Source organism: Penaeus vannamei, chromosome 15 (genome assembly GCF_042767895.1).
Source record: "Penaeus vannamei isolate JL-2024 chromosome 15, ASM4276789v1, whole genome shotgun sequence".
Taxonomy (NCBI): Eukaryota; Metazoa; Arthropoda; class Malacostraca; order Decapoda; family Penaeidae; genus Penaeus; species Penaeus vannamei.
The window spans coordinates 17,414,127-17,426,626 of NC_091563.1; the positions used below are offsets into that span (position 1 = coordinate 17,414,127).

Below are 12,500 nucleotides of genomic sequence, written 5' to 3' on the forward strand. Positions count from 1 at the left end.
ATCGTACTCAAAAACGTACGAAGCTTCACTTGATTCATCGTCATGTTCAACAGGAAGAAAGCCAGTTGCCAGGCCGGTTTGTGTCTGTTTCTCTTCCAACTTTGCTGAGGGACTGCTTATCAGGTCGTAAAAATCAAGCATGTCATTTGAGTTTGTTCTATTTGCTGTTGAATCTTGTGGTTCATGTGTGACGTTCTCCTGATTATGTTTTACTTGTTCGTCATACGACGATTTCATGAAAGGTTCTTTAATTAAGGCTGCATACAGATTAACTTCCCGGGCAAAAAGGGGAGTGGCTTGGAATATATTCTGTGAGTTATCACCCACATCTCGCCTCTTTCTCCCGAGGACTGGTACAACCAGGGGCGCTGCCATTGCTCCAGTTGCTCCTACTGCCACTGTCATAGACAGTCCCAGAGCACACCATTTATTTTGTAGACATGCTTGTACATACCTATTTGATAAAAAGCCATTTTCTGTTGCTGTTGGCTCGTTCTTGGCATCTGATGAAATGTGGGAACCATCTTGTCCCTGAGACTCTCTGCGGGTACCATCACTAATGCCGAATGGCTTAGCAGTAGTTTGGGCAGCATGAAGGACATGAGAAGGCTCTTTGGGTGTGACAGGCACTCTGGGATGTTCACTGAGCGCTTCCTCAAGTCCCTGAAGCGTTGGGGGGAGTCTGCCAAACTCTTGCATCAAATAAAGCAGTTGCTCTGGAGGTAACTCAGAAAGGTTGATGTTTTCTTCATCAGAGTTTGATGTTGTATGACTAGGAGATCCTGGAAGTATGCTTATCGGAGTACCAGACTGAAAAGCAGGCCTAGGTGTAATGGTATCTTGACCAGATCCCTTATTATCTGCCTCAGTCTTGAAACCAATATTGTGGTGCGTACGTTCAAAATCGTTGGTGTGTCCACCATCATCTACTGAGTCTGCACTTGGAGATATTGGTTCAGGGTTTAGTGGTTGACCCTGGCGGGAATTGAAGTCATTTGGCTTCAAGAAAAGGTGCTCTAGCATTTGAGGATTTTTAGCTAATAGAGACTGAAGAGCAACAATCTTCATGGCTTCGTCTGCTGGAGATTCTCCTGCCCCAGCAAAAATGGCATTAAGAGCTTGAAGTTCTTGTAATTGCGTAAGACTTAAATCAGCTGAGCTTGTAGCAGGGTAAAAGCTACTCGAACCATCGGGAGGTGGAGGTGAATTGATTAGTGGGTTGTGGTTACTAAGGGAAACAAATCCTTCATTTTCACTGTTTTCAAAATTACCACTGATATGAACTGGATATCCTTTGAGAGCATCATTTCCTACCCCACCAAAGACTTGGGATGCTGGGGCCTTTGTAGGTTGGTGAGTTGGAGCAATGAAACTGTGGCTGTTTTCTTGTAGACCAATAGGAACACCAAGAAGCCCAGGATTCCCAACACCACCAAAAGGAACGGAGCTGACTGTTGATATTCTTGGAACTGATGTAGTTGTTTGTTGTGGATATTTAAGAAACACAGGTGGTGGGATACTTGGCTGATAGCTAGCCTGGCCAAAATTTACATTTTGTTCTCGAGTTCCTAAAGGCCAGGGGTGAGTGGGCCCATTGGCTCCGAGTGGAGGTTGGTAGGAAAAGGAAGAGAATGGCTTTAATGCAGGTGGTTGCTGATTTGGTAATTTCGTGTGAGTTGATGACGGAGAAGTAGAAAGTGAGGAGACTTTTTGGGGAGAGGAAACTATTGTACTGTTGTGTATCAGCTGCAGAGCTGTTAAAGCATATGTATCATTCAGATCTGAGGTGTTAATCTTAAGCGAAGTAGGGGAAGAAGTAAATGCGAGTAAGTTTAAGTTATTAATACTACTGACATTGCTGTTATGTACTTGAGGATGTCTTAGGTTTGCCCTGTTGTTATCCTTTACAGGTGGAAGGCCATGGACGTAGGCAGAAGGTAAAAGTGAGCTTCCTTGTAAATTTGTGGTCTGGCTGTCAGACCACAACCCTGAACTACTATGTCCAACAGGACTCTTTACTGTAGACTGACTGGCAGTGTCTGCCCTCCAAGGTAACCCTGAAGGCTCTGTGCTTGTTTTTGTCTGACCACGTAAAGTATGCAAGTTTTCCAGCACATGTTGCATTTCACCAGTTGAAGGAGCATCACTAAGAAATGGGAGGTTTGCTAAGATACTTGGTGCAGTGATATGAGCATATTCATCTGACTGCAGATCAGTTTCTGGTAAATGCTGACTCAGAGTACTTATGAGGTTCGAAAATGTGCTGAATGTAGGTTTGACTTGCCCTGGTTGGGGATGCAACTCAGAAAATCGATCAGCAGTGCCAGTCGGAGTCCAGATGGTTTGATCGCCGGCAGCTGGTTGAGTATCTTTTAGAACCATTTGTTCATAGATTGGAGGCATTTGAGGATTTGATACATCGGGCAGAGAATATGATGGGTGTTGGTTTCCTTGAGGATAAGGAGAATTTTGAGAATGTAACTGAAAAGAGTGTTGCAGATGCTGTCTTTGCGATGAGGGATGATCAGTTTTATGGGTAAATAGATCAGAATATTGTTCAGATATTGGATTTGGAATGGAATAGGATGGGTGATATGATAAGCCAGATTGTGAAGAGGATGCAGGTGGTCTCGAATGTGTTTGCGAGGGTTGGTAAGTTTCTAGATTCCCATGTAACCTATTAAGAAGCTGCGTGGGCTGATTCTGCTGGACAGGTTTTGGATTGCTATGTGACTGGAACACCTCCGAATTATCGTCTATGTTAATGGGTAACTCTGGAATCCTTGTTTTGTTTGGGAACATGTTATGGTTAGCTGACTGACTAAGTGGCTCTGTTGATGTTTCATTCTGAAGAGATGCCAATAAGGCTTGCCATGAGTGTACAGATGAATTTGACCCAGATGGGTGAACATTGGCACCCAGTATCTGCAAAAGGGTTACATAATCATCAAAGTTATCAAAAGGTTGTGGTAAATTGCTGCCAACAGAAATTTCCGTCTGTTCCTGATGCTGTGAGTCTGGATTGTGAGATACTGGACTTTCTTGGAGCTTGATGCTGGTTTGCTGGTAGTTGGGGATTGGTATCTTACTTCCCTGTGAAGCTTGTGAAACTGAATAATTTCTCTGATGACTCTGTAATTCCTGATTAGTAAATGCAGGGAACTGCTCGTGACTCTGTGCCCCATTTTGATGTCCTAGCACTGATATTTGATGACCCATATGTGATGTTGATTCGCCTGAATTCTGGTTTGATATTTGCTGTTGCAAATAACTTCCTGTTAGAGAACTGGAGACTGGTTGCAGTAACTCGCCAATAGATTGAAACTGAGCCTGTGAAGCGCCCAGAGGTGATAATATATGGGACGGTGATTGTGAGTTCCCAGACCCTCCAAGGTGAGTTCCTGTGAATTCATTGTTCTGGGGTCTCCCTGCTGTTGGTCTCCCCTCCAAAGTCTGTGTTAATGCCAGAGAGGAGGGAGGTTGTATAGACGTGGATGAGAAAGACAAAGGCGATATGGAAGAAGGGAAAGAGGGGGCAGAAAGAGAAGAAGCAGTTGGGGAGATGGTGGAAGCTACTGGTGTTGCTATGCTCTTGTTAGGAAGACCTGCCTCGACAAATGCTGATGCTGGAACCCTCTGAGCCCCAGTCTTCTGAAGCTGTCCATCCACAATGCTCCACACATTGACTAATACATGTGGATTTTCGTCACTGCTTGCTCCTGCATTGTTTGTGTTGCCATATCCTCCAGAAGCTGAATGGTTGCTCAATCTATCTGTGAAGACCTCGTGACCTGAAAATATGAGGTAACAGTGAGACACTGAATCACTAATGGTAAACAGCATATGTTTGGTTATTAATTGGGGTGATGTAGGTTTAATGAAATTAGTTTGAATGTCTTTTTGCACATGTAAATATAAACATTTTGTACCAGAGTAAATCACAATAGTACTATTAATTGTAAGTTGTCTAAGATGTATCAAGTATTAATAATATATCAATATTCAATAAATTATAGTTAACAAAAATGATCTAAATTACAATATTCCATCAATAACGAATGATCATCATGTTTCTATAACAATTACACATCTGATAAATTGCATGCACAAAGCTTAAATTCTGTGCCACAGAGCAAAAGTAGTAGATAGGAAATGGAAGACTGCATGAAGGATAGTACAACCAAGGTCTTGAGAGCGAAAATGTCTTAATGTTCCTGTTGTCTCGTACAGAGGAAATGATACTAAAGTATTTTGAAGAAACTATATTTATAAATATTGATGTGCAGCGAAATATGCTGTTTAGGAACGTGTGATAAGCTTTAAAGACATCCATAAGCATGAAACACAATCATTCATTTAAAAGCACACAGTATTTGAATTTAAATAAAGCGGCGAAGTCATTACGCATGCATATAAACCTAATATCGCAGACCACTGCCCAGGTTGCAGGGTAAGAGACTGTAGGCAAGTCTTACCTGGGCAGTAAACGAAGGCACCTGGCTGAGGCGCAGGAACCAGTGCTGCATGAGGTGTGAGGAGTACCGGGATTTTGGCAAAGTTTGTCTTGTCATAATTTAGTCACTTACTGAATCATCGTATAAGCACGGATTTCCATTTTTTTTCTTATTATTATTATTTCAGCATTTCTCTTTCTCAGTAACTTGCTGCCTAATTTATAAATATCTTTGCAGAAACAAAGTGCTGTTGTGATTATGTTTAACATTTATTAACAATACTTTTACAAATGCACTGCAGTTGTAATGTACATAGTATAAAAAAATAAATAGAATAACAAAAATATCACTGACATTGACATTTAGCATATGTGCTATTTTTACTAATATATGCGGAGAGAGAAAATTGAAAACCTTACTTTCCAAATTTGTATATTATCTCATTATGATATAATACAAACAGTAATGAGAGTAATGTCAGTGATATCATTTTAAGATACTACCACAAAATATGCTAAGTTTCTATATCGAAAATATTTTGAATCTGACGTTTCTGTGAAACCAGCAGAGTCTGATAATGCTTTACTACGTCTGTGCTGGCGTGTTGTAGTCTGCTTGCGGCTGCTTCCTACCACTTATCGTATCTAAGGCATGCTGAATCAGAAATGATACTTGGTCTTCTCTTAAAGACACTAAAAGCTGCATGTATTCTTTTGCTTTTGCATTCAAGATGATGTGGTCTTCTGCACTTGTCTCTTGTTGAGCTTTATCTACATGAAATGCAATAGCAGCAGTGAGGATGTCTCTGAAACCTGGATTAGCACCAACTGCCATAGCTAGTAGCTCTCTAAGGATATCATCATTCTCTATAAGGCTCTCTTCTTGACCAGTGAAATTTCTGGCGAGATCCAGCCTACGGCGTCGTCGACCCACGAAAAGTGGCGTGATGAAAGGCAGAGCCAAGGCATTAGATATTCCTAGTGCTACCAGGGAAGCAAGGCCCAAGGAACATAGTGTGCTCTGAGTGCATCCTTGGACATTTGAGGATGTAACTGTTGCAGGTGATGGATTAAGTGTGCCTCCAGTTAAAGAAGGGATCAAGGGACTGTCACTGAAGCTTGGAGCATCTTGAAAAGGAAGATACGGAAGGCTAGGATCAAATGGCGAGAGATCAGCAGGCTGCTGTAATGGCAAAGAGGATGCTACATTGGGCTGACTGAAGTCTAGAACAGACTGGTCATTGGGAACTGAACCCTGGGACTGCAAACGATCGATGATTGATAAGACATCAGCACGATTAAATGTTGTTTGTTGGTAGCTAGCTGGTGATGCCATTTGTTGGCCAGAACTAATAAAGCCATCTGGAAGTCGCAAATTTTGATTACCTGGCTGTGGGTAACCTAGAGAGACGGACTGTTGATTAAAGAAAGCAGTTGGACTATTTTGCTGACTTGGAAGAAAGAAAGAATTGCTTGGTCTTGAATTTATGAATGCATTAGTTGGCAATGAGGGGGTCAGGTTGGGACTATTAAAAGGACCAGGTTGTACTGAGGAAGCTAATGCACCAGGGTGGGGTATTTGAGAATCTGAAGTAAGTTGGTTGAAAGTTGATTGTTGTCCTTGGTTCCCTAAAACAGAATTCTGCACTGCATGATTATTCTGGTTCAAGAATCCCTCATTGCCAAGGTGTCCGGAAAAAGTGTTGGTTCCAGTGATAGTGGCAAGTTTTTTACGAAGTTGTTCTCTGTGCAATGTGCTTGAGGATGGAAGAGAGCCAAGCACACTTCTCAAGGGCACAGGGTGATCAAGAGGCTTATCTGGGGGAAGTAGGGGATTAACATGTGGAAGGTCAGAAGGTAGCAGCTCCAGGACAGACCCTCGATGTTCTCCTGGAAAAGATGGCTCTTGAAGCAGCTGGGAGAAACCATTTCCTTGAGTACTTGCACCACTGTTGAGTAGTGTTCCAGCTGCGCTATACCCCACAACTCCTCTAGAAGCTTGGACTCCTGGAGAATTTTTTGTGATATCTCCAAGAATACCTTGCAGGCTAGGATTCTGAACATTGGAACTTTGAATCTGATTAGCTAAACGTGAGAGGACATGCAGGTAGCCAAGATTATTTTCATCTAAAGAGGTTCCAATATTAAGTGGCAGATTCGTATGGTTTCGATTACCTACGCCACCAAAATGTTTAATTTCAGGCAGAACATCAGGTTTTGAGGCCTGGGGAAGCAAACCTTTTGAAGGGACACTTTGGATGGCAATAGGAGGTGGAGTAAAGGGAAAATTGTCGCTACCCACACCACCAAACGCAGGTATTGGGTGTGATGGAGTTGGATAAATCTCATGATTATTTTGTAATTTTACCTGATGTTCTTGCGCAAACGCTAAACTTGCTGCTGTTTCATTTCTAGAAAAGGATTCTCGATTATTTGTCTGGGATTGTCTGGTAATTAAATCTTGTTGAGACTGAGTTGCAAGCCTCTGTAATAGAGTATTGAAGCTTGGTTGTTCTTTCAAGTTCGGGATAACCAAGTGGATGACAGGAGAGTCACTTTGGCTACTCTCATCATTAAGTTTAGAAGTTCTCACTAAATACTGTGTTATGCTTTCGGTTTTCTCATCAGGAGATATTGCTGGTCTTCTACTTCTTTCCTTTCTTCTGTAATTGCTTGAACCTCCTGTTGGTTTTCTATTTTCTTGCATCTTTTCAATGATCATTGTATTTTCATTAATTTTCTTGTTTACCCTGTCTACATCGTTATCTGGCTGATCATGTAATGGTGTATGTGCAGAGTTGATGGAAATTGTAGTTCTGTGGCGCAAAGGAGTCTCAGATTTGTTTTTCTTTAATTCTGTTTTGCCCAAATCCGCTTCAGTATTTCCTGTATCTTCACGTTTGCTGGGCAAGGAGCGCCTTTTTCTTGTAGTGTAATTCAAAAGAGAGAAAAGAAGACTAGGATTCTCCATCCTGGTAGCCACCATTGAGAGCACGTCAGATGGTACATCCTGAGGGTTGACTACGGCACCATTTGATAATCCCGAGTTATCGAACATTTCAGACGGCACCGATTGTTCCTCCACAAGTCTGAGCTGCCCATCAACCATTTTCCATATCTTTACCTGTACGGAAGGATGGTGGTTTTGCTGATTGTCGTGGTGGCTATGATTACCTGAAGACTGATGATGCTGATGAACACCATCACTTTGGCCAAAATTACTTTCTGACTCTGCAAATTTGATAGAAAAGTCGTCAGGCTGTGGCAGAAATGTCGTGGGGTCTGTGACAGCTAATACAGAAGTAGAATCAGAGCCAACTTCAGTAAACTGCACATGGTGCTCAGTTACTGTAATTGCATGATCTTTCTGGGATGCAGTACTGGACAGAGAAATATCAGAATTAAATGAATGTACAGGAGACGAATGAATTTCGTCTTGGTAATTATTTAATGATGGTGCACTATCAGGAGGCTGAGATCCATGTTTCTGAGTTGCAGGCCTCAGACCTATTCTCTTAATGGAAGTATCATAAGTCTGATTTCTATTAAAGGGCTGGAAATTATATAAAGGATTGGGGAGAGAGCTGTGTGGTTGAAGTAAGAAAGGTCTGGCATTGTGAGTTGTATTCTTTACATGTACAGGAGTAACATTATTGTTAGGAGAGGTGTGAAAAAGGATATTGGGAGGTGACAAGTTTATGTTTGGAGGACTGAAATACCCTTGCGAATCAGATGAAGCTACATCTGCTTCTGGTAATTGGCCTGAATGAGTGACTGGGTGGAAGTTAGTATTTGTTGGTGTGTTATAGTTCGGCCTATTTTCTAGGTGTGATGATGAATGTTGTTCATGCAGATTTGTCAGCTCATGAGGAGGAAATTCACTTTCAACTTTATTTTTTACAATAGATTCATATACTGAAAAACTAGTCTTCTTATCATCCTTTACAAAGAATGGACTTGAAAAGAGGTGATACATATTATCTTCAGTAATTTTATAACTAGATGAACGTAAATTTGTGTTTTGTGAAATGTGTCCATAATGGACATAGTTGTGTGAAGTATCCTGCGATAATGTTGGAGGTTTACTGGTACTAAATGAAGAATTGATCTCAGTGTCTTTAGATTCTTGAAAGCTCTCCCGTTCTATAACAGCTACAGTAGGCTTTAGAGGATTAAGTGCAACAAAAGTGTCTAAATCCTTAGTTGGGGAACCATTATGAGATTGTTGTGATTCTCTGTCAGCAGGAGCATATAGAACAGGAGGTCGTCGAGTTGTTGTGGTTGTCTTGATAACCTTAGGGATGTATGATGTGTCAAGGAATCCCACATTGTGTACGTTTAAATTGTGTGGATTATTATTTGCTTGGAAGCGAATTTCATCAAACTTTGAAGTATCGACTTGGGAAGCTGGAAGGTCTGAATGAGGTAAAGGGTGTACATTCAAATTTTCCTGATGTCCACTGCCTATTGGCCTGCTGATGGATGAATCACCTACTTTAAGAGAATCTCCAACATGAAGTGAAGACTGGAAATCATTGACTATTGGCGTATCTTCATAACTATAGTAGTAAACGTCATTATAGTCAGGATATATGTTACCATTTTCAGTAAGAAAATTAGCATAATCACTTTCATTTACAGAAAGTGGAATAGATGCAGCTAAAGACTGAGATTGAGGATAGGCAGGTATAAGAGATGAATATGTATAAATAGGTGATGCAGTAGTAAAATTAGATTCATTTGTTAAAGTTCCTAAAGAAGAAACAGGAGATATGTTTTCTTTATTCGAAGAACTGATTAAATGAGGTGTATACTTAGTTTCTGACGAGTCATGGGAATTTATAGGGTACTTATTTTCAACAGCAGGGAACTGGGAATAAGCTGAGTCTGAGTCTAAAGGCCTTTTAGTGTTAGGAATGGTGGTATAAGGCCAAGTTAGGGTCTCTAGGATGGAAGGGCTGTTTTTGTCAAGATCAAAGGTTGGAAGTTTGTCGGGTATATTCTGTCTGTCTTCCTCATGCTCGACCCCCAGTAAGTATCCATAGGCAGCATAGTACTCACTCAGATCATCCTCATACACGGCGTAATCAAAGTCGTAATCGTTGTTACCATCCACTGTAGGAAGAGGAGCTGCAAGGGAGGAAACTGGCACCACCTCAGGTTGAGAAACCTTGAACAGTTCTGCGTGAGTGTCAACTTGCACTTCTGGACTGACCAGTGGGCGTAGAATAGATGCTCGAGTAGGATGTGATTTATCATTGGATATTGTAAACAAGTCTTGTTTGGATGTGGAATGAGTGGGTCCTTGGGTGGGCTTAGAGGTAAAGTGGCTCTGATCTGTATTATAAGATAATTTTTCTGGATGTTCACCAGAAGAACCACTGATTATCTCAAAGAGGGCTGGATCCGGTGTAGTGGCTGGATCTCTTGGTTTGACTTCAGTAGATAATGGGAAGTTGTGTGGCACTTGAGGTCTTGGATTAGTGATCCAAGAAACATTGGGGTTATACTCATTGCTGGAATCGAAATACCACACCATGTCATCATGAAAGATGCTGGATGTCTTGTTATCATCCAGCTGCTGTGTAGTTGTCCACAATGGTTGTTGAGGAGCCAGGCCTATTGCACCAGGCTCCTCTATTGTGGGTATTTGTGGAAGATCTGTGTCTTGTATGTGTTCCTGCCATGTAGTGCTTGTATCTGTGGCAGAGCTAAAATGTGTCTGGAACCTATTAAGTGCTTCATGTATTAACTTCTGATCATTGTCTGATATGAAATTATTTGTAACAACTGGTTGGGGCCTAGTAGTGTAGCTATCAGTTGGCTGTGGACTTGAATCGAGGTACTGCCAGGGACTAAGAGGCTCATGCTCTGTCTCATAATTTTGTTCTGAAGGTGGCCTAGTATGTTTTACAGGCTTAATACCTTGACCTTCCATAGAATGAGAGTTAAAATTATTTTGATGTGCTGGTGTTTGGCCAGCATTGCTTGGTTTCTGACCTGGCTGACTTGTAACAACCTGTGGTGAAATAGTTGAGGTCCGAGTTATCCTTAGCAGTGGAGCTGAGGAGGTAGTTGTTCTAACTTTTGGTGAATAAGATTCCAGAACCACAGGACCAGAAGTAGAATAAAAGTTAATGTTCCAGCTGAGGAATGGAGATTTCTCAGTGGCAGCACTTGGATTTACTTGGTTTACTGGTACCTGGGTGGTTGTACTGGTTGACTGGGTTGTAGATGCTTGAGTAGTCACTTTGACATAGTTAGGAATTGTAGTATTCTGTACTAATAATGCTGTGGATGTTCCTGTTGGTGAATGGGATTCCTGAACTGCAGGAGAAGAGGTAGGATAATTAATATTTGAGTTAAAAACTGGAGAATTTTCGTTTAAAGCATTTGAATTTAGTTTGTTTACTGGCAATTCAGTTGTGCTAGATAACATGGACTGAGTTGGTGGTTGAGAAGTCACCTCGACATAGTCAGGTATTGGTCTAAATGTTGGTCGCCATGTTGAAAGCAAGGGTGGCTTAATGGAATCCAGTGGGGGAGGCAGTTCAGTTGGTGGAGGCGGAGTCTTTTCCCCTGTGGGTGTGAATCCTGTTGTCGGTGAGTTACCATTATCTGTTAACCACTGAGTAAAGAAAGTTGATTCTATTGTGGTTAATTCTGTGGTAGAAGTTATAGGGTTATCTGAAGTTCCCTCTGTTGTCACAGCATAAGTGTTAGTGTTTGCCAGAGAACTTGGTCTCCAAGTTATAATGGAACTCGTAGCTGTGACCGCAGAAGTATCGCTAATTGCTAGAGAGCTCGGTTTCCAGGTTATAAGTGAACTTGTAGATGGTATGGGTCCTGTGGCCAGTTCAACTGGTCTTCCAGTTATTGATACAAGTCTTCTTGTTGTCGATGCTGTAGGCATTTTTGATACTGTTGAACTTGTAACTGCTGAGGCTGTAGGTCTCATAGTTGTTGGTGTAGTGGGTGTCCTAGGTGTGGTAAAGGGTCCAGATGTTGAGGAAGCATTTTTAACTGTTGTTGGCAAGGTGGGTCTCTTGGTTGTTAAAAGAAAAGGGATTTTAGTTGAAGGAGTGGATCTCTTGGTTGTACTCTTGTGAATTAGAGGGAATGGGGGCAGTGTGGAAGTGGTAAGTTTATTTTGTGAGGCAGGCCTTGTGGTGGATCTTTGAGGCACACCAGCTAGCTTACTGCCTGCTATGTACTGCCGGATCTGACTGGGATCAGTGGATGACCAGTCAATGGTGCTCACATGGCTGTTAGCTGTCATGAACGTAAGGCTATTGAGGGGAACATAAGGGCGCTTCCTTCCCTCCCGTGGCTCTAAGACCTCGGTCTCAACACTTTCTTCATCTTCGTTTTGTATATTTCTCCCTGCAAAAGACGTCTCGTCCTCACCATGTATTCCTCTCCCATCCTCGCGTGGGAGGAGCGAGGCTGTGTCTCCTCTGGAACTGGCAGAATCGCAGAAGTAACCAAAGGACAACAGTAGAAGCGCCAATGAAGCAAAGGAATGGGTTGACCACTGTAAGGGACTCATCTCACAACAGGTCCTGAAACAGAGACAAAGATCGTGAATTAATAGAAAGTCCTACCAAGTCGTCTAGTATCCCTCTTGAGTCCCTCTTCTCCCTCCTGCACTTTCTCTTTCTCTATTCCTCTAATTGTAACCCACACATTCCACTTAACACCACATCAGGACGTATTCACTCATCCAAGGCCTGTTAAGTTTTTTTTCACAATTGGTTTACTGAGCACCTGGGGCGTGACGTCACGAACTTTGCTCGAGCTGCTTAAAGAAATGTGATCTATATTTACAGCAAGTACTATCATCCTGGATTCACGTCTTCCAGTTTTAAACACTACTGAATGGCGCCGAAAATTACCTTCACGTTATTATACGCCTTGCTGCATCCACCGACTCTATTGCAACTGATGTCATCAGCTGCGTGAACTGAGAAGGTATTCTCTTGCAGTCACCCACCATAACAATTAACGATCAAGTATCCCTTCTAAACGATTCACATGGTAGTGATTA

The 12,500-nt window shown here is 41.9% G+C and overlaps 1 protein-coding gene across 1 annotated transcript in view; it reads right to left on the minus strand.

Moving 5' to 3' along the window:
• Nucleotides 1-12,500, minus strand: part of LOC138864124 (mucin-2-like) — a 30,379-nt gene that overhangs the window by 2,658 nt on the left and 15,221 nt on the right. Inside the window, exons 2-3 of the mRNA XM_070130167.1 lie at nucleotides 9,515-12,015; nucleotides 20-3,791 (exon numbers count right to left, since the gene is read on the minus strand). Of these exons, the coding sequence (XP_069986268.1) occupies nucleotides 20-3,791; nucleotides 9,515-12,002 (6,260 nt within the window). The 5' untranslated portion in view covers nucleotides 12,003-12,015. The remainder of the gene's footprint in view (nucleotides 1-19; nucleotides 3,792-9,514; nucleotides 12,016-12,500) is intronic.